Consider the following 22,382-nt stretch of genomic DNA (forward strand, 5'->3'; position numbering starts at 1 on the left):
CGCTAACCAACCTAACAACTACCGCAACATAAACGGACAGCAACCTATCATAACCTGATGAAATTTCAAAATAAGGTGCCTTGATTCAATTGTAGTCTTTGCAAGAAAAAAATGCACACACACATACACACACACACGCTCACATTTCCACACATTTTACATGGGAAGGTTACTTGGCTTATTACAAATGATATAACAAAGAGGAGTCTTCAGCAGGATGAACAACATACAAAGCAACAGGGCAACAGTTCCTTCAGTTCTGCAACGGCATCAACTTCATGGGGAATAACCAAAAAAAACAAAGACAAAAATGTTTATCTCCCTGGCAACCTTGCGGATGGCCACAAGGTGACCGCAACTTGCCATGACGACCAACCGGTAATCCTTTCACACGACACCTGGGCTCACTGGGAGGCTTGGCATGGATGACTAGGCAGAGACGTCCCAATCGTTCGCCTTTCAAGTCCGACACACCGCGTCCTTCATCAGCGAGCTAGCAGTCACTTTTTTTTTTTTTGAGGGGGGGGGGGGGTGTCACAGATAAATATTCGGGGTGTTGGGGGTTAGGGGGGCAAGGGGAGAGGCAGCAACATTCATGAAGAAGCAGGCGTCAACAGAGCCGGGGGTGAAATCAACATGGCTGATCTCCGTCTTAGCGCTCGACTACCGCCAGGCTTTTTCTAGTGGGGCTTTAAGACTTCAGTACCAGACTTGTGGATCCGTCTTCATCTTTGGCCAGAACAAACTCTGGGCAGACCTTCAACAGCCTTTCCTTGGATTGAAGGTAGAACCGAACCGAACCAAAACATAACAAAACAAAACACACACACACAGAAAACAAGAAACACATGAAAAAAAGAATAACAACAAAATGGTCTCCCACCAGATACAGTAATTGAAAAAAACGAGCTTAAGTTATAAAAGTATTGGCAACCATTTGCCTAAAAATGACAAACGATCTCTTAAGTCTCTCTCTCAAACAACAAACATCACACAAAACAAAACAAAAACTGTACATGTTAGCTTCCATGATGCCCCTTTATCAGCCCCCACCCCCCCCAAACTCCATCAATCCCACAATCCTTTGGGCTCGGGCCTGTGGCTTGGCTGACATGGTGTGCTTGTGGCATGGTGTGGCGTTTTGCTGTACAGAATGTGAGCGAGCCGTTCGACCACACGTTGCACCGCACGGGCAGTGTCTTCGGTGGTCATCATCACACACAAACACACACACACACACACACGCAGGGTAGAGAGGGATGGGGCAAAGAAAACAAACCGTCACCTCCATAATTATACTTGCAGTCTTTATCATCAAGTCTGTGAACCCCCTCCCCACACCTGGTTGACAGGGAAGACCCCCACCAACCAGGAGGCGATCCCCGCACAGGTCACGTGACCGCTCCGAGCGACACCATTGGGCCGCGGGGTGGGGCGTAGAGAGGCGGAGCTTGTTGCCACGGAGACGTCGCCTCAGCTGGTTTCCGTCTTGGTGTTTTCCGGTCTGTCCTGTAACAACGGGATGATGGACTCCCAAGCCGAAAGGCACTGTAAAACAAAACGCACGCACGCACACAAACAAACACGAAACAACAAAATATGATTAAAAAGTGTTGACTCTTAAAGTCTAAAGTCTAAACAACACACCCGTGCGTAGACTCAAGTCTTGGAAATGAAAAGTGTTGCTCTCTCTCCGTAAACATTAGTCTGTGAATGTGAGCACTGAGCAGCACTAGTCTTGCTGGCAGGGAAGCATTAGAGGAACAAGAACGCGTTCGTCTAATGGGTCATCAGTGGGCGCCATAATGGATTCTAGGAAGACATAAAAGTCTCCGGCCGCATTCGCCTCTTCTCCTAACAGAACAAGACAAATGGAGGACGATGTTGCAGCAGGCGGTTTCTAAACACCCGACCGCTGCTTTTCTCCTCTCTCTCTCTCTCTCTCTCTCTCTCTCTCTCTCTCTCTCTCTCTCTCTCTCTCTCTCTCTCTCTCTCTCTCTCTCTCTCTCTCTCTCTCTCTCTCTCTCTCTCTCTCTCTCTCTCTCTCTCTCTCTCTCTCTCTCTCTCTCTCTCTCTCTCTCTCTCTCTCTCTCTCTCTCTCTCGACTTCCCTGCTGTTGGCAGCAGCCGCTGGAATTTTGCAGGGCTGTGTCGATGGTTGGCACGGTGACGGCGTGCTAAAAGGTGAGAGAATTCCACTGGAGGTTCCACCACCACACTCACTGTGGCCCAGTTAAAGACAGTGTGAGACTCAAACAAGCATATGAGTGTGTGTGTGTGTGTGTGTGTGTGTGTGTGTGTTTGTGTGTGATCAGTGTGAGACTCAAACAAGCATATGAGTGTGTGTGTATGTGTGAGAGACTTCAGCGGCACTGAATCAAGCTTTCATGTGTGTGTGTGTGTGTGTGTGTGTGTGTATGTGTGTGTGTGTGTGTGTGTGTGTGTGTGATCAGTGTGAGACTCAAACAAGCATATGAGTGTATGTGCGTGTGTGTGCATATGAGTGTGTGTGTGTGTTCAGTGTGAGACTCAAACAAGCATATGAGTATATGTGTGTGTGTGAGACTCAAACAAGCATGAGTATGTGTGTGTGTGTGTATGCGTCAGTGGACTAAAACTACTGTGTGGGCGTCACATTTCGCTGCATGCCTGCTGACACAGCACAAGTGACAACACCAAACATGATCTTCATCACTTTGCTCTCGCTGTCCTTCATCATCTCCTCTCTCATCAATCCCTCATCCTTCACTTTCTCTCTCCTGCAGTCTTGTCCTCCCTTTCACTTTCTCTCTGCTTCTGTCTCTCCCCCTGTTGTTCTCTTCGTCTTTCTTCTCTCTCTCACTCTCTTGTTCCCTTTTCTCTCTCTCTATCACTTTCTCATAGTACTATACTGTATGTTTAGTACAATGCCATGTCAGACAAATGTTGTTGTTCTCTAACTCTCTCTCTTGATCTTTCCCTCTATCCCTCCCCCTCCCTCCCGCTCTCTTTCTCCCCATCTCTCTCTTCCCCGTCTCTCTCTCCCCAATCCCCCTCCCTCTCTCTCTTCCCCCAGTTTGTCTCTCTCTCTGCCCGCCCCCCCCTCTCTCTCGCTCTCTCCCCCCCCATTCCCCCTCCCTCTCTCTCTCTTCCCCAGTCTCTCTCCCCCCCACTCTCCCTCCCTACCTCTCGCTCTATCTTCCCTCAGTCTCTCTCTCTCCCTCCCTCCCTCTCTCTCACCTTCTCGTAGTACTGGATGTTTCTGTCGGCCATGCCGGTGAGTAGCTGCCTGAAGTCCTGCCTCTTGTTGTTCTGCCAGCGGTCCCAGTCGGCCTTCAGGTCGGCGTTGAAGCACTCCACGCGGTCCTGGCACTTCTCCACGTCCGTCGGGGGCTGCTGTGGATGCAGAGGGCACTCAGTGTAAGAGACACGCGCGCACACACACACACACACGCACACACACACGCACACACAGAGGGCACTCAGTGTGAGACACACACACACATACACACACGCACGCACGCACGCACACAAATAGAGGGAACTGGTACTCGCACACAGACACACAGACACACAGACACACAGACACACAGACACACAGACACACAGACACACAGACACACACGCAAGCAGAGGGCACTGGTATTTACACAGAGACACACAGAGACACAGACACACACACAGAGGGCACTGGTACTCACACACAGACTGCACTGGCCATGACTTTTTTCACAGGCACACTGACAGACAGACAGACACACTCACACACACAGAGCACTGGTACTCGCGCACACACACACCACTGACGATGACTTTCTTGCACACACACAAACACATACACACACACACACAGCCAAACTCTTCCAGTGCCAAGTCTTGGCAGGGCGTTACACACACGCCCCTGACGCCACAAGAGGAAAAAGTTGCTTTTCCACTTTGACTTTCACCCAGAGCAAGCTCCTCTCACTCACACACACACACACACACACACACACACACACACACACACAGAGCAAGCTCCTCACACACACACACACACACACACACACACACACACACACACACAGGCCACAACATCTGTGCTCTATTCTCTATTCACATGGAGACAAATCAGAGAGGGGCCTCAAATCAGAGACAATGCCCATCAAACGGCATGTTTGGGCACTGAACAGCCATGTTTGGGCACTGGGCAATCCTCTGGACTGCAGAACACTGATGCTGGTTTCCAATGGTACTCAGTGGTGTAGTCTACATGATACACAGGACTGCGCAGTAGTATACCCACTCAAAAAGCATCACCATCTCAGTATACCCACTCAAAAAGCATCACCATCTCAGTATACCCACTTGATAGACAAGGACAGAGCAGTAGATAAAACAGAGTGACGACACTCCCATAGACCTCCATAGGAAAAAATGGCGGAGCTTTTTCCAGGCTACTTCCGCGTTATGCGAGTTTTGGAACTATTAACAGCCAATGTCTCGGTCAGTAGTCAATGAGTTAATTGATTACACCCTCCAGCATCCAGAAGTACATCCCACCCTCCTGCTATTCAGCCATCTAGTGCAGGTTTTGTGGAACTTTTGATTGTGTGGCAGCCACATACAAAGAGTATCGCAACTCTCTCTTTCTATGGCTCTGGGCAAGGATGTGTATTAACATTTGGGGCAGATCACAGTATATCCACTACAGCTAACTACAACACCACAGAACACCCACTACAGCTAACTAGACTACATCACAGAACACCCACTACAGCTAACTAGACTACATCACAGAACACCCACTACAGCTAACTAGACTACATCACAGAACACCCACTACAGTTAACTAGACTACATCACAGTATATCCACTACAGCATGCTAGACTACACCACTGATGGTACTATGTCAATAGGCTACATGCACAAAAGGCTCTCTGTACACTCGTTTGTGTCCGGTGGAGCCAGGTGTGTTTGAACCTGCCACTATTGTTTATTAGTATCCACATGGACCCGGTTGGATGTTGCACAAGGGAATCAGCACTTTTAAAGAACTGGATTTATGCGTGTGTTAGAATTGTTATTATCTGGCAAACAAGATATTCAGTGTCACAGTGAAGATGTGAGGAGCGGAGTATATCAGAAGACACCGTGACGACACGGTTAACACTCCAATAGAAATGAATAAGTGTACAGGAAGAGTCTTTCAAGCACATAGTCTATTGGCTTGCTTTTTTGTTTTCCATGGGAAAAACCGATACCTGGCACCTGATACTATTTTTGGCATCACCTCTGTCGAGGTTCCAAGTGAGCTCAGCAGGTACAGTTCAACAGGTACCATTCATATCAGTGGAAAACTGGCATGAGTCCATTTGAAGCTAAATGGCAAAAACAAGTAGTGATTTCTCTAATGGAAATGTAGCCCTCGTCGGACCTGCAGACCTACCGCCGTCCTCTCCTCTTTCCGGAAGGCCACGGCCTCCAGCTTGGCCTCGTACTCCGCTTGGACGTTGTCTCGCTTCTTCAGGACAGTCTGTGGACGAGGAGCAAAACTTAGTGCTACGGGGACAAACACACACACACGTCATACTTCTTGTTCTCACTTCTTCAGGACAGTCTGTAAACGAGGAGCAAAACTTACTGCTACTGACACACACACACACACACAGTCAAACACACACACACACAGTCAACACACACACACACACACACACACACACACACACACACACACACACAGTCTGGCAGGAGTGTAGCTACTCGTGTAGCAAAAAAGGTGTCCTTCTGGGAACAGTATGGGCATCCTAATAGTTCAATAATATTGTACTCTGAGGGCCATAACCACAGGTAATGAAACGCATGGCCATGTTTTAATTGAAAAGTCAAGCAATGTTAAAGAGATTTTTATATGCATTACCCTTGTGAGTGCCTCACGTCTTTGCAACATTATTGGAAACTTCAAACTTGTTGATAATAGAACCTAGAGTCCGGTGTCGGTCTTTGAAAGTCCATGCACCTCTAGTTAATTAACTTTCTCTTCATTCCTTTTACACAGCAAGATCAGACATCAACTTTTAGAGATCCTGACGCACTTCATTTCTCAATCCTCGTCTGCCTTCCTGCTCCGAGGCCTGCTACATTTTCCTACTGTCTGTCTGCATGTGGCAACCCTGCCAATATGGAAGCCATTAAAAGCCCTTTGTGTCATCCTGGCCCCAGCATCCTCATCTAGCTTACACACACACACACACACACACACACACACACATACACACACACACACACACACACACACACACTGACTCACACACTCCCTCCCTCCCTACCCCTCTCTCTTTCTCCCCTACTCTCCCTTTCCCTCTCACGCACTGTTGGGCGTCTCAGCACAAAAATCTCCACCTCTTCCTCCTCCTCCTCCTCCTGCTCCTCCTCCTCCTGCTCCTCCTCCTCGGCTGGCGCCCCTAGTGGCTGAGGAGTGATGGCGCGTGCGATTGGAGGTGTCTGCTGTGTGCCGTCAGCGCTGAGAGCAGAGAGCCGAGCTGACCAAACTGCTGAGTCTGACTCCGTCTCCGTTGTGTTGTTACGGGGGGCAGTGGGCCAGGCCTCCACACCTCCACTGACTGACTCCAGGGCCAGCTACTGATGACCCTTGTCTCCAAACCAAGACTACGGTACACACTGCAACGCAACGCAACGCAACGCGCTCGCCGGAACACATTAACTGGAAATATTAGAAGCACTCGGAAGCGCTGATGGTCGTTTATTTCAAACTCATTGCTTGATTTCTCTACTCCGTCGTTTCTCTATTCCGTCCTAATTACGGCCACATTAACTACATGCTGCACAAGAGACAGAGAGAGATTAAGTTCAAAATGGAAAGTCTTGGGCCAATTACTTTTATGAGCAATCAACTCACTCACAATAACAGGATGGGTGTGTGTGTGTGTGTGTGTGTGTGTGTGTGTGTGTGTGTGTGTGTGTGTGTGCTGGACTGTTGATGAAATTAGCACACCATGGAGGGTAAGCGTGGTGTGAACAAAACAACAGCGTTCTTCCCCTGAAAACAGCATCAGGGGCCCAAGACACACCTCCTGAGTGGAGGAGAAGAGTTCGGTGGGGGAGAAGGAAGGAGGAAAGGAGAGGAGAGGAGAGGACAGGAGAGAGGGAGAGGAGGAGAAGAGCGGAAGAGGAGAGAGGAAGATAGGAGAGAGGAGGAGGAGGTAATGCAAGGTAGCTTCCCCCCCTCCCTCTGCCTGACACAGCACAACACAATAGCTGACACCAACCACACAGATGGGGGACACAAGGCCAGTGACACAGAGAGCATACTGCATGTGTGTGCGTATAAGTGAGTGTGTATGTGTGTGTATGAGTAATATGTACAGAATGATTCTGAGTCTGTGTGTGTGTGTGTTAGTAAGTAACTTCCTGTATTCACCCCAAGTGAAATTAAGCACTTTTGAGCAACAGATTCCTAGAATTTTCTCTGTTTATATCAGCACAGCGCTTAGTTCCAGTTATCTCTGCGTTGTCCTGTTTATCCCCGTCTGTCATCGTGTTCCCAGAAGCTGAATGCCCCTTTCCTGGGACTCGTTAACAAGCAAACCCTCAGCGGAGCCGGACCAGACCCGACCCGCCTCCTCCCCTGAGGTTCTGGAACGCCCCCACCCTCAACAGTGCTGAGGGTCAGATCCAACCCACCTCCCCTGAGGTTCTGGAACGCCCCCACCCTTCACAGCTCTGTGGGCCAGTCTTTCATCTTTTACTCGCCTCGAGAGATCCTTCCTGCGTCCACTCTTATTCATATGGCTGACACTTTCATCCAAAGCGACTTACGTACGTATGATTGCTTCAAACATGTATTTGTACTCCACTGAATAATGCTGATCCATGTGTTGGTAATGGATTGGGTGGGATGGGGAGGTGGGGGGCATGGGGAGGTACTTGGTGACCTCGAGAAAGAGAGATCTATGCAAAAAATCTCCGGAATTCTCCTCTAAGGTGCTGAGGAGTGAAGTTGACTCTGCCCACATACTCAGTCAGCATGCTAAACGGCTAGCTTGTAGCCCTGTTCATTCAAGTGTATTCTGTTGCGATACCATCGCCATCACAAACGTAATGGTGAGTTCCAGCACGCTTGCGCTCACCTTCATGGACTCGATGTAGAGGACGTACTCCCTGAGCACGGGCAGGAAGTCGTCGCTCATGTCCTCGGTGAGCTCGTCCAGCGCGCCGGCGCAGTTGGCCACGCAGCCCGCCACGCCCTCCAGCGGCTCCTGAAGCGGCCCCTCGAAACCCGCCCAGCTGGAGTACACCGGACCATACTCACGCAGCTCCACCAGGTACTCTGGAGAGGGAGAGAGAGGGAGGGATGAGAGAAGGAGGGAGAGATAGAGAGAGAAAAAGAGAGAGAATGCATATGAATGCTCCAGGTTAGTGTGTGCTTCACCTCACTGTGTGTTCACTGTGTGCTGTGTGTGTCTCACTAATTCACAGATTGGGATAAATGCAGAGACCAAATTTCCCCTCACAGAATCAAAAGAGTTACACACACCTGTTGGAGATGCAGTCAGCTCACCTGATTGCTCTTTGATGATTCTCTGTGCTATCCTGTCGATGGTGCCCAGCTTCTGCGTGAAGACATCCAGGTAGTCGCCCATGGCAGCGAACTCCAGCGGCCGCCCCCTCAGCTTGTAGCCGCCCGTCACGTACTTCACCGACTCCCCCATCTTGGTCAGCAGCGCCAGGCCCTGCTTCTTGTACGCGTTCAAGTCCTGAGACAACACACACGAAAGTCCTCACACTAGGTTCCTATACGCGTTCAAGTCCTAACACACACAAAAGTCCTCGCACTAGGGGTTTTACAACTACTGATTTTTACTAGCATAGTTAATAATATTTTCATGATGTTTTGTCGACCAGTCGTGGTGTTTCGGTACAGTCCTGGTGCTAACGTTACCGCTGGTGCTAGCATTACTGCTGGGGCTAACGTTACAGTTGGTGCTAGTGTTACTGCTGGTGCTAGTGTTACCGCTGGTGTTAATGTAACGGGTGCTAGCTGGTTAGCTATGCTGTGGAACGTTAGTAAACCTCACTCCCCGACGCTTCAAGAGCGCTGCTGGCATGAAAGCTAGTAGCCTGGGCTTTTAGCTGGATTGTTAGCGCGCTCGACTCCCGATCCGAGGTGCTGCTGTCTCGCGGGTTCGAGTCCGGGCGTGTGCAGGGCTGGACCGCGGTGGTTCCACACAACGCAGGTTACATTGGTGCCGTGACCCGGATCGGGAGTGAGGTTTAGGGGGGTGAGTGTAACGGGTGCTAGCTGGTTAGCTATGCTGTGGAACGTTAGTAAACCTCACTCCCCGACGCTTCAAGAGCGCTGCTGGCATGAAAGCTAGTAGCCTGGGCTTTTAGCTGGATTGTTAGCGCGCTCGACTCCCGATCCGAGGTGCTGCTGTCTTGCGGGTTCGAGTCCGGGCGTGTGCAGGGCTGGACCGCGGTGGTTCCACACAACGCAGGTTACACTAACGTTACCGTTTGCTAACGTTACCGCTGGTGCTAACACTACTGCTGGTGCTAACGTTACCGCTGGTGCTAACATTACTGCTGGTGCTAACATTACCGCTGGTGCTAACGTGACTGCTGGTGCTAACGTTACCGCTGGTGCTAATTTCCTGTGTATTAGCTGCAGGACAGTGTTTTGTGCAAGATATAAGAAACAAAACCATATTAATGCCATATTAACTGCCCCCATGTATTTACCTCATAGCTGAAGAAATTTTGCAAAATCAATGTACAAGCTGCACAAGCCTAATAATTGGGAAATGATGGTAGTTGACGAAATCCCTACCACACAAGTTAAATTAAACCTAGAGATCCATTTAATCTATCACTCTAACCCCAATATGTGCTTTTATCAATTAGTTTTATGAAGGCAATACATGTTAAAGTAAAGATAATAAAAGGCAATAAAAGGTTAAATATCAGGAGGAGTCATTGCCCCAACACAAAGGTACAGCGCATTTCTCTGCTGAATTCTGTAGATCATTTTAGCTACAGCTTATGTCTATCTAATGTTGCAGTTATGAAATATAGTCCACCTAGGCTGGAGCCTGTATTTTTAGATATGGCCCATGAATCTTTGACAGCAGCGTCACTGCTAGGCTAAACCAAACGCTCCCAGAGGTTCTGCTTTATGGAGCTGTCTTGGTCATGATGGCTGGTTGATTAGTGCTAAAGTGTCTCTCAGAGAGATCATGGGAATGGCAGACTAAATCATTCAGCACCCCACTGGCCAGGATCCTACAGCTTTGGCTGATCGATGCAAAACGTGTCACTGACGAGCAAGAAGGTGTGAAAAAGAGACGATTATTCCAATCCAATAAACATCATGAGGGGGAAAAATACCAAGAGTCTGTGGGGCTCCAGCTGGACAGCTCTTATTAATAACCTCCGTTCGACGGCCATCTTTAAAGTGTCTCTTCATAAATAATTACCAGCCCTGGCCTTTTTATCAGGAGGTCGATAATGAAATGTCCATTACAGCTGACCTGATAAATGTCGACCTGGACACTCTCGCCATCTGCCTCGGGCACGCACGACTTGCTCGAAGGAAACGACTGTGACTGCTCCTTTATGACTACACACACACACACACACACACACACACACTCTAGGCTGGACAGTGGCCTTTAAGATAGGAGTGTACATCATCTCACCCATGTACATGATCTACAGATCTATCTACTGTAAGTATTCCAACATGGAACTGGATGGACTAATGCTGTGTTTGTGATGGGAAAGTCTGTCCTTTTATCATAGTCATTGTTAGCGGAGTTTATCAAAGCCTATTTTCACCTGGGATAAGTATTATTGCTAATAATGTGATATGGCTGGTGCATATACAGTAATTTCCCGCATACAAGCCGCAATGTGTATAAGCCGCAGGACAGTGTTTTATGCAAGTTAAAAGAAACAAAACCATATTAACGACATATTAACTGCCCCCCTGTATTAGCCTCATAGCTGAAGAAATTTAGCAAAATCATTGTATAAGCCGCGGCTAATAGTCGGGAAATTACGGGTATGTTTAATTCTCACAGTACTATGTTTTCGCCAACAAGGATCTGACAGGATTAACTCACTGAAAAAAACGGTTTCCCTGCGGATACAATAAAGTGCCTATCCTAACACACACGCGCACGCGCACGCGCACACGCACACAGTACCTATCTACCTGCCCAAGTCATCCATGAGTCAGGCTGCCTTTCAATGCATTTATGCTCAATAAAGACAAAATACATAATAGGGATAATGTAAAAACATATAGACCTGTACTAATAATTTCTTTGCAAGAATGAGAGCAAGATGTATGTGGGTCACATATTGTTCAAGCAGAGGTTGAAGAAGCAATAAGGTAAGATTTCATAATGAACATGGAGTGCGTTATAAATGACAGTGAAACTGGAGGATGGAGTTTGGATTTGGGGGTTTTGGACATGGAGCGGCTTTTGGAGCGGAGCTGCTTACCTTAGCGGAGAGAAAGACGTTGAAGTGTTCGTTGAAGGACAGCACCGGGTGGTCTGCCACCCTCTTGAGGAACTTGTCCAGCGCTTTCCGCCGTGTCTCCACAAACTCTTCTGAGAACCTGTCCACCACTCCCTTCATCACAAACTTCTCTGGCAGGGGCTGGGGGTAGAGTGGGGGGAGCAGTGAGAGTTTTAGTTTCATGCCATTTCAGAATAAGGCTCCATCATGGTAAAACAAATCATCTAAATAAGATTCTTCAAATCAACATTTAATAAAAAAAATAATAATAATTGACGAGTAGAGGTAAGAGAAGAGATGTAAAAATGGAAGGAGAGAGAAAAAGAGAGAAAAAGGGAGGAAGGGGAGAGAGAGGAGAAAGAGAGGGAGGGAGAAAGCAGGAGAGCGAGGGAAAGAAAGAGAGAGGGAAGACACACACACAGACACAAAGCCTTGAATGTGGATATGAAAAAGGTTAAATACAAAAGACAAGACACCTGAGCTGAGTATGAACCCATCTCTCTACATGAGCTCTATTCGCTTGAGTAGGAGCATTTAGCAGAAGCTTTAATGGAGCTCATGTGGTGTGTGTGTGTGTGTGTGTGTGAGTGAGAGAGAGAGAGATATGGGGGCACTGACCTATGGGGTGCTGTGATGGGTTTCTGAGTTAACTTACGGTTTAAGAACACAGAGGGACCACTACAAGCACCGCCTCTCACACTATGTGCCCTATTAACTCTCTTCCAATGAGAGGAGAGGAGAAGGAGAGGAGAGGGAAGGAGACGGAGACGGAGAGGAGAGGAGAAGAGTGGAGGAGAAGAGGTTCTCCCTCTACCTACTGGTATGAGGTGCGTGGGCTGGGTGTCCTCCAGCTTGATCCGCAGCCAGTCAAAGTCCTGGTACCGCCGCCTCACCGAGTACTCCGGCAGGTCAAACTCCACCCTGGTGGTCTGGAGAGGTGGAGAGAGGAGGAGAGGAGGAGGGATGGAGAGATGGAGAGATGGACAGGAGGAGAGAGGAGAGATGAGAGAGGAGAAAGAGAGATGGAGAGATGGAGAGATGAGGAATAGAGATGGAGAGAGGAGGAATAGGACCGGGAGAGGGAGATGGGGGAGAGAAAGAGAGAAGATGAAATGGGAAAGATGGATGCAAAGGAAAAAAGGAAACAGTGGAAAAAAGATAAGAGTGAGAAAAAAGAGAAGGGGGAGTGGACAAAAAGGAAGTGAGAGAATAAAAAACGAGGAAGAGTTTGAAACAGCCAGAAAGAGTGACAGAGACAGAGAGTGGAAGAAGGGGAGGGGGATTGAATCAGTTTTACTAAATGCAAAGGTTTTGCTGACATTTTGAAAGCAGTGTTTGCTTGCAGAGACAGGCACATCATGACTTCTTCAGCAAAGCCACAGGGCAGGACAATTTGGCAAGATGCTTACTCAGTTCCATTTTCTGCTTGCCTGGAATCCGCCACTGACGAAGCTTCCTGTTTTTAGCCCCATTAGTTTCCGCAGAAGAGGACAGAACACTCACGTCGACCCAGTTAATTGGTTAATGGGTAACTCAGGAAGGGAGCACGGCAACCCGCACACTGATATGCTTCCAGAAGACATTTTGACTGTGCTGAGGTTGAAACATGATACTTTAAACGGTATGAATTCTTTTGAATCCGTTTTACTGCCCAAAATGGATGGCCGCACCACACGTTTTGTCTATCGGCGATCCTGGTGTAAGTCCATGCCTCTTTGATAAGCTGAACTGAATTGATCGCAGAGATGAACAAGACCTCGCCAGCGGTCAGTGTCTGAATCTGTGCGTACAGTAGCTGAGGCAGTCACTTGCTGGACAGATGGCCGAGCATTTCGCCTGCACTGACAATTTCGCTCGTCCTGACCAAACACCCCCATCACAGGACAGGCCACTGTGCTGTATATCACACCTCCAGTAGGGATGGGCATTAGCAGGAGAGTGGCAATGCAATATGCATCAGGACACAGGGTTATGATTCAATATCCTGCAATCAAATTGCAACACTGTGCACTGTGCGCAATCTTGATCTAACTATTTGTAGGAAAGCTACAGCAGTATAAGGAACACACTACTATATGGACAAAGTCTGAATAAAAAAAACATTTCTTTTTAGTTTCACTCCTACTGTACCTTAGTTTTCCATTTGGATTTATCACAGTCCCTGTAACATTCCCCTGCCATAAATCTTTGAATGCGAACTTTCAATTAAAAAGGTAATGGAAACAGTGACACCAGATGTATTAGATGTATCAATATTTTCTTACACACTTAGCCTCCAGTGTATTAAAAATGGCATGAAGCGATGTTTAACTTGCACCGCACACTTGCTACCGGCTTTGTTCATAAATCAGATCAATGGCACAATTTCACACCCGGTTAGGCTGGGGACGATGTTTGGACCTGACCCAGGCACAGAGAACGAGGGAGAGAGAGAGAGAGAGAGTTTGTCGAGAAAGAGAGTGAAAGAGAGAGAGTGAGTGTTTGTGTGTGTGAGTGTGTGTTTCTCAGGCCTTGTTTAAAGCAGGGCCACTAACAGAGAGGTCGGTCATGCATGCAGTATCAGAGACAGATAAGGGCTGGTTGCCGTGATACATCACACTCTGGTCGGCTCCAAATCTCCTCTCCCTCATGTTTACGATAAGAACGACGGAAGAAAAGAGCAACAGAGAACGTGGGGAGTGGTCAGTTTCCTCTCTATAGTTGCAGAGAATGCACGCACATCCAACTTTTCCTTTTTCCAACAACGTTTCGACTTAAGATGGTCTTCGTCAGGTGTTAGACGACCTGACGAAGACCATCTTTGGTCGAATTGTTGTGCCAATAAATCACTCCGGGAGCAGCAGCAACAGTGTGCGGGTACTTTGGTCTATTTTTCAGTTTCCTCTCTATGGCACGACACAGGGGAAGTGTACGGAGTAATGAAAATGACAACACAGCAGCATGCCATGAGGGCGCGTGGATGTGTGTGTGTGGGGTGGGAGGGGGATGATCAGTGGTGTGTTTTGCTTTTATTTAATTGTTTTTAATTAGCACTTTAGGTTTGCAATAACTGCCAGTTCTGCCAGGTCCAGAAGAGGTGACCCAGGAGACTGTCACTTCTGCCCTAATGGACGGTTCCTCATCGTCACTTCGTTAAGATTTCCCCCAGCCCAGCTTCAGGTCCAAGAGAGTTGAGAGAACGAGAGAGAGAGAGAGAGAGAGAGAGAGAGACTCTGCTTCAGCTCCAAACCACTGTTTGGATCAGTATCTAGCTAATGGAAATTACTGCTGCAATTTTTATTAACAGTAACATTTCCGCAGCAGACGCTTTTCACATTTATTTAGCAAAGTGAGTTTTAACTGAGAGATACTATTGTATCTCTCTTGCCAACTGCAATGGTATGTTCTTACAGTTGTTACACACTTGCACATGGACTGTAGGCTACGCACACTGCAGTTTATATTCTCTGTCGCTATTTATTAAAATATTTCTTCTTATATCTTTCTTCTTCACACTTGCACAGAAAAAGCTGAACACCTAACGAAATTTCACTACCTGTTTTATGTATTAGTATTTCTATGTACAGTATGTGACAAATAAAACTCCTTGCAACCTTGCAGTACAAATGAGATGAATTTCAGTTAGGCCAGGTAGTTTGTTGAAGTGATGCATACTCAGAAATTATTGTCCATTTTGGAGAGCACAGTATATAATATTTACACCCTGGTATGTATCCCACAGGTCTGGAGACAGCTGTATTTGGCTTAAACGCGGGTGGTAGTCTGTCATGATGTCAGGGTTTTCTCTATAGTCACGACATTCCTCACATCCATTTTATTTATGGAATCGGTTATGAAGCAAGATTTTAAGCAACTCATTGTGAAAACAGCACAGCAGACAGGAAGCAATTACTCAAAGAAAAACTCAAATCAGCAGTTTGGAGTGTGTGTGCGGTGAGGCCCGACGCTCGACAGGAGGATGTGTGCATGTCTCACTCTTCCCCTCTCCCCCAGGAACCAAACCGGCGAGGTTTTCACAAAACCACCGCAGCCCTGGCTCGACCCCCTCAGCACCCGCCGCTCGCTCTGTGTTAATGATCAACCAGATAACAGATAACGGTGAAGCCAAGAGAAGCTGGAGATTACCAAGAGCTCTACTACCACTCACACAAAAAGATCTTCTCACCGAGATAATCAATCCATGCAAACACACTGTTATAAGTTCTAAAGAAATCTAATGTCCTAGACCTAGAACCCATTTCATGTGACATTTTAATTCACTGCCAACTCCCATTCTAGGACCTTTTTAAAGTTAAGGTTCAATATCTACATTATATCTGGAAAAGGTTAGAACTTCCTGCAGATCCTCTGGTAGATTCATGGCTTGTGCCTTATTGTCAGCTTAACGATTTTACTGTAGATCTTCACTTTGTTATCTTCATTTTATCTGTCAAATTTCCCTCTTCTGCTCTTTTGTAAGATAACTCTCCCTGTGAAGCACTTTGGGTCAACAGCTGTTGTTTAAAAAGTGCTATATAAATAAAGTGACTTGACTTGACTTTAAAAAGTTTTAAAAGCTAAAAGGTTCTATTAAATTAAAAGAATCCCCCAGGCAACCCACAGCTGGTCTTAAGGTCATAGATAAGCCTCTGACCTTTGTCGAGACTCGGTACGTGATGTATGTCTCCATGGTGGACACGTGTTTCTTGGGGTCATCGACGGTGACGAAGAGGTCACGGGTCTCGCCATCCAGGTCATCATCCAGCTGCAGCCGATTCAACAGGGAAGAGGAAGAGGCGGGGCTAGAGGTGTCCACTGGCGTCCCATTGGGCAGACTGAGATCCTGTGAGGAGGAACCAATCAACACATCACTCAGAGGGATCACTTTAGAAGCTGGATCACTTAAAAAAAAAAAAAGACGAACAGATTGATCCAAGGCACTCTTCTTTAAATGTAAAAAAGCTTTGACATTAGGCTAGTTAATATTCAACCTGATAAAAACACGGCAACATGTTTTGGCCGACATGGCCTTCATCAGGGAAGAACAGACATACTTTAAAAGACTTTTAAAGAAGCATTTAAATCTACTATGACCAAAGAGAGCGTGGGCTTCTCTTGTGCAGACCCTACATAGCAGTGGAACTTATCTAATAGGAAAATAACAACCTGTCCAACAAGAGAAAATAAATCCTCCCCAAATGATTGTTTAATTCTTGACTCATATATTCAGGAAGAATTAAGGCCAAAGTCACTGTTCAACAGGTCTCCCTGGCAACAGGTAATGGAAAAGCTCATCAGATGTCTTGGACTACTCAGCTACTGACAAAAACACGCACACGCACACACACCACACACCACACACCACACACATAGACACACACACACACACACACACAGAAATATAAACAGAACTATAACAGAACATAATGTGAACATATGGACTGGCAGAGTCACTAAACACTATACTCAGCAAAATCACGCCCTATTGGTGCGTAAACAGAATTCTAAAACAGTTGACCCAACGGATGGATGATGACAATAAACAAAGAGCATGTAGAAGGAAACATAACCAGTGGATCTACATCTGCAATTACAAACTCATACATAGCACTTTTGACTTGGCCTGAGGCCTCGCCAGCGGTCAACGGCAGTCGACAACCACCACGGTGCAGTGGTGCACTACACACACACACACACACACACACACACACACACACACACACACACACACACACACACACACACACACACACACACACACACACACACACACACACACACACACACACACACACACACACACACACACACACACACACACACACACACACACACACACACACACACACACACACACACACACACACACACACACACACACACACACACACACACACACACACACACACACACATATATATACTTTATTTGATTCCACTTTAAAAGTCAAGTTACATTAGGAATCAAATCTCTTGAATAATCCAGCAGATTAAAGCAGTTCAACAATATCTCATGAGTTTACAGGTTCAAGGGTATAGGAAACATTGTCTCTTCCAAATAAACATGCTTCCTATAACTGCTGATATGGAACAGTATTTTACTAGCTGCTTAGCCTTAGTCTGATATAGTCCCCCAATGCAAAGTCCACGGACCGCCAACCTATGTACATGACCTAGGCTACCAAACACTAACACAATGAGCTGGCATTTGTAACCTAGGTTCTCAATGACAGAAAGCAAAGGCTGGTATTTAAGCGTTTTTGCACAGTATGAGTCCTCCATATGAGTCCAGACACACACACACACACACACACACACACACACACACACACACACACACACACACATTATGTGCCGTATATTACCATTATTCTGAATGAGAACTATACATACATCTAAAATTCAGATTGTGTTTCAGATTAGATCCAAGGCCACAGCACAGTGGAGCAGACACGACTACACGGCTTAGAGACTCTCAAGTTTCACGTTTTATTGTATATATTTTGCAATACAGTGAAATTCTTGTGCCATAGTTGCAGTAGTGCAAAGAGGGGTAAATAAAGATTAGGGTAGAAGGGGGGGGCCTGAAATAGGATTGGACAGTACCACACATAGCCTATCAACTATCCATACACACATTATACAGCCATTCATATACTGTAGGCTTACAGTTACACACACACACACACACACACACACACACAAACACGAACACACACACACCCACAACCACTATGCTTGCACTATACTATCTCTATGCACAGGCCATGAGACTGATCAACACCCACATAACAGTACAATGACTGCATTTGACAAAACGCTTTGAACTTTAACAGAACAAACTACTGGAAGGAACTCCAGGCTACAGTATCCACAACAGTGTGTGACCCCAAGGCTATTGGGTTGTGAAGTCCAACGTCATGGGCCCAACAGCTTTTTTCCTCAAAAGATGTTTACAAGCCCAGCCAGGCGGTATTTGGCAACTTGTAAACTGTAAACATCACCTCCATTTTAGTGAGAGTAAAACCAAATCGGTAAACTTTCACAGAGCGGTGACGTGATGTGAGCAGCACGGGTCACTTTCCCTCACACGGGCCCAGACAATGATGATGAGGAGGCGGAGGAGGAGGAGGAGGAGGATGCCACCACGTCACATGGAGAAAGAAGGAGCCACATGTAACACTCGCATACACACACTCACACACTCACACACTCACACACACTGTTACACTGGTCAGCAGGAGTCAACGGGGCCGGAGGAATCTGACAGTATCTGTAGCTGTGAATGTGAGCATCAAGGAGAGGCGGTTTCTGAGTGTGTTCGTTTTCATGTTAATGTGTCTGTGATGCATGTGTGTTCTCAGCTGAGCATCTGCATGTGTTGATGACTAGGCCATAGTGTGCTGTGCTAGTATTTTTTCTAATGTTATGTTTACGTGTGTGTGTGTAATGTGAGTTTCTTTATGGATGTGTATATGAGTGCATACTGTGTGCATGTGTGTGTGTGTGTGTGTGTGTGTGTGTGTGTGTGTTGCAGGTGTTTGACCCAGGGCGAGCCTACCACAGTGAGGGGTGAAGGACACAGATCTGTTAATGAGGCCAGGCTGGCTCAGCCTTCACACACATCTGCACCCCTCCACACTTCACTGCCGGCCTCACACCCCCATGGCAGGGAATCCGCCAGCCACGCAAACACACACACACACACACACACACACACACACACACAGCAGGGATCCCACCAGCCAGCCAGCAACACACACATACACACACACACACACCAGGAGACAGCAGACGGAACCAGCTCAGCAGAGCGAGGGAGGGAAGGGATATGGGAGGAAGGGATGGAGAGAGAGAGAGGGAGAGGGAGAGGGAGAGAGAGAGAGCGAGGGAGCGAGAGATGGACTAGGAAACAGAAGACAGAGACAGATGCAGCGGGAACAAGGTTCAGAAGAGACAGAGCCAGGCAGGGAAACACGCGATCATGTGCTCCCACTTTAACCACACACTGTCCGCCGGCTTTACGCTTTCCTCGCAGTCGGGTTACACTTGTCATGTCTGCAAAACGGTAGCCAAGTTTTTCCTACATTCTCCTATATAACATGTAGCCAAACCATGAGTGTATTTGTGATAGAGTTCTGATAGGAAGGAGAAGGAAGCAGACGTGTGTTTGTTCTTTAAATTGCTCCGTCAGTAGCACACACGCCTGTTTGGCTCCATCTGCACCACCCTCGTGTCAACTCCACTCGGGAGCCCGTTTCTGCTCGGCTGCTCACAGAGCACTGAGAAACAAATGGCAGAGGCTAGACACTGTAAACAAGTCATTAAGTGCATTCTCACAAAGAGAGCACAGAGTGACACATGCTCTGTTAGCCTGGCGTATACACACTCAACAGAAACAAGATCGCAAAGACTATACCAACAACAGTTAGGACTCAATGGCAAATGCAGGCTAATTAACAGCATAATGGGTGTGTAGCAAGGCTTTTTGTATACAGTACATTCGGCATTTAACAAAACATAAGAAATTAAACATATCATCATTGTATCATGACAACAAAAAAACAAAATTCTGAAACTATGCAGGCTGATCGTTCTCCAACTGGCTTTATCTTGTTAGTAAAATCAATAACAACACATCATTTTACTGAACCAGACATGTCACTGTTGCCCCTCCCCACTACATATATCAGTATAGACCTAACAAAAACAATAATCAGGGTGATGCATTCTGGGAAAGAGACAGGAGGAAATGAGAGCTGGTAAACAGTAAAGGTCGCCCCTGGCTTCAGGTCATCTATCAAAACAAGGTGGGAATCCCTGGTAGAGTGCAATGCGGTGTGACACCGTGCCAGTTCATCAGAATGGCTGAGGTCTGAGGGAGAGCGTGAAAGCTTCCGGCTTTCTCCACTCTCGTGCGAGCCGCTCACTCAAAGTCCACGCAACACAGAGATCATGTGCTGGTCCATTTGGCAGACAGTAACTGCCCAATATCTGCAGGGCAGGCATGGCAGACAACAACAGGCAGTGGTGAGGACAGAGAGGACACTCGGAACACAAGACTAGTGAAACAGAGTTAACCACACTAGCTCACTAAACCGTCCGCCAATCCTTCCATCAAGGAGGACAACCCTGTGTCCAAAGGCCCACTCTGGCTGCCTTGTGGACCTCAGATAATGGTATCATAAAATAAGGGACCTTAAAACACATGACAACCAAATGACTGGCCAGCGTAGTCCTGGGCTGGATGTTGCCTTTAGCTGAGATACAAACAGCGAGCAGGTCAAACAGCTCCCCAGAGACAAGCCTGGAGCTGTGCACAGACAAAGGGTGCATTTGATTTACAGCACTGGCGTGGCTTTGGGGTGGCGTTGGTATGGTATGGAGAACAGCTACTTTACTAAGAAAATGTCAAACATTTTTTAAAAAGTGAGACCAAATGAAGCATTTCAATGAATCATTATCTTTGTGATAAATTAGCACAGTGTTCTTGAAAAAAAAACTTGACTTAATACTGGTGTGATGTCACACAGAACACACAGGTCATTGTGTTTCGACGGAGAGAGAGAGGGGGAGGACTGTGTATGACACTGATTGTAAGATAGAATTGGCAATACAGCATACACACGTTTATTCATTCAAGTATTGTTGTTTCTCAAAAAAATAGCAACAAGAAATAATAATAGGTCTAGTCTAATTAATGGCCATACATATTAAACAAATAGACTTACTAAAGTCACACAAAATGTAGGCCTACTTCATTTAAATGACATGTAGTCAGCACAAATATAATGGGAAACTTGAAACTTGCATCAGCTAGCCTACTTCCACAAATGGTGTCTGCTGTTGACTGACAAACACACTGAAATCTACAGGCTATGTAAAAAAAACTGAGACAGTGACCAACATGGTTTTCTAACAGAGACGCAAACCAGATGTCTACGAAAAATGCTTTGGTTAGTCATAACACACTCACACTGAGGTTGTAACACCTTTGGAAGATGTACTCTCTAGTTGATGGGAATAGTCACAGATCAGTCAAAGCTGATCAAGTGTGATGTGTGGGCCATCCCATGGCGAAAGTGACTGACCAAAAGACCTTAGCAAAGCGTCCGTTTAAATGTGCTGAAAACACGTTTGTTTATTAGCTGAGCATGATCCGATCCTTGAACCTTCGGCGAACTTGTTGTTGCGATAGAATCACCACCGCGCCTTTGGTAAACACACTGACTACAGAACGGAATCCAGACAGTGATTTGCACACTGATCCATGTAAACAACGAGAGATGTTGTGCCACTTACCTTCTCCCCGATGCTACCGGTGGTGTTTCCTACATCTGGGCTTGGGGTGCGGACGGACTCCTCCGCAGAGAGAGGGTGGCAAATGTCTTGGATGGATTGCTGCCCTGATGTACAGAGCGTTTTCGGGGTGCTAGCACTCATGGTGCAAGCGAAGGGAACTAGAGAAAGGACTGTTCAGTAGCACTCACTGATCCTTAATTGCCCTCAAGTGGTGTAAATGTTGGGGTTTCCAGAACAGCCGTGAACACTGGACCCGCACACATCTGTCAGCTGACCTACACTGCGCAGTTCCGGAAGTGTAATGACAAGACCGGAAATAATAATAAAAAAGGTGGGTAATCACGTGACGAAATTGTCTACAAGCTGGCAGATTTTTATTAGCGTAAGTGCATGCGTTTGTTGCAATGAATACTTAAACTAACAAAGAGTCACGATATACTATAATTTAAGTGGTAAAGAAATCGTATGTCATATCTGTTTGAATTAACTGCAAAGTAAGGTGAGGTGGATATTGCCCTTTTGAAATGGATATTTCCTACAAGGTACATCGATAAATCAAAACCAAAACAACCAACAATACATTACCATAATACCGTA

The 22,382-nt window shown here is 46.7% G+C and overlaps 1 protein-coding gene across 2 annotated transcripts; it reads right to left on the bottom strand.

Annotated features, from left to right (window-relative positions):
• Positions 1-142: 142 nt before the first annotated feature.
• Positions 143-22,134, bottom strand: snx30 (sorting nexin family member 30). 2 transcript variants are annotated; one of them, XM_062554023.1, is made up of 9 exons: positions 21,786-22,134; positions 16,139-16,327; positions 12,324-12,434; positions 11,488-11,646; positions 8,540-8,735; positions 8,109-8,308; positions 5,408-5,494; positions 3,219-3,371; positions 143-1,548 (listed from the first exon to the last, which is right to left on the bottom strand). In XM_062554023.1, exons 1-9 carry the CDS (start codon positions 21,924-21,926, stop codon positions 1,474-1,476), a joined length of 1,311 nt encoding a protein of 436 aa, XP_062410007.1. In that variant the 5' UTR covers positions 21,927-22,134; the 3' UTR covers positions 143-1,473. The 2 variants fall into 2 exon arrangements, with proteins under 2 accessions (XP_062410007.1, XP_062410006.1); XM_062554022.1 differs by having other exon boundaries at positions 3,219-3,374; positions 21,786-22,130.
• Between the last annotated feature and the right edge of the window lie 248 nt (positions 22,135-22,382).

This window comes from Sardina pilchardus, chromosome 14, assembly GCF_963854185.1.
Source record: "Sardina pilchardus chromosome 14, fSarPil1.1, whole genome shotgun sequence".
Taxonomy (NCBI): domain Eukaryota; kingdom Metazoa; phylum Chordata; class Actinopteri; order Clupeiformes; family Clupeidae; genus Sardina; species Sardina pilchardus.

Coding starts and splice junctions, on each gene's coding strand:
- snx30 (XM_062554022.1), bottom strand. CDS start 21,926: ATGAGTGCTAGCACCCCGAAAACGCTCTGTACATCAGGGCAGCAATCC. Junction 11,647..12,323: donor AGCCCACGCACCTCATACCA/GTAGGTAGAGGG, acceptor CTCTACCCCCAG/CCCCTGCCAGAGAAGTTTGT. Junction 3,375..5,407: donor GGAAAGAGGAGAGGACGGCG/GTAGGTCTGCAG, acceptor CTGCATCCACAG/CAGCCCCCGACGGACGTGGA.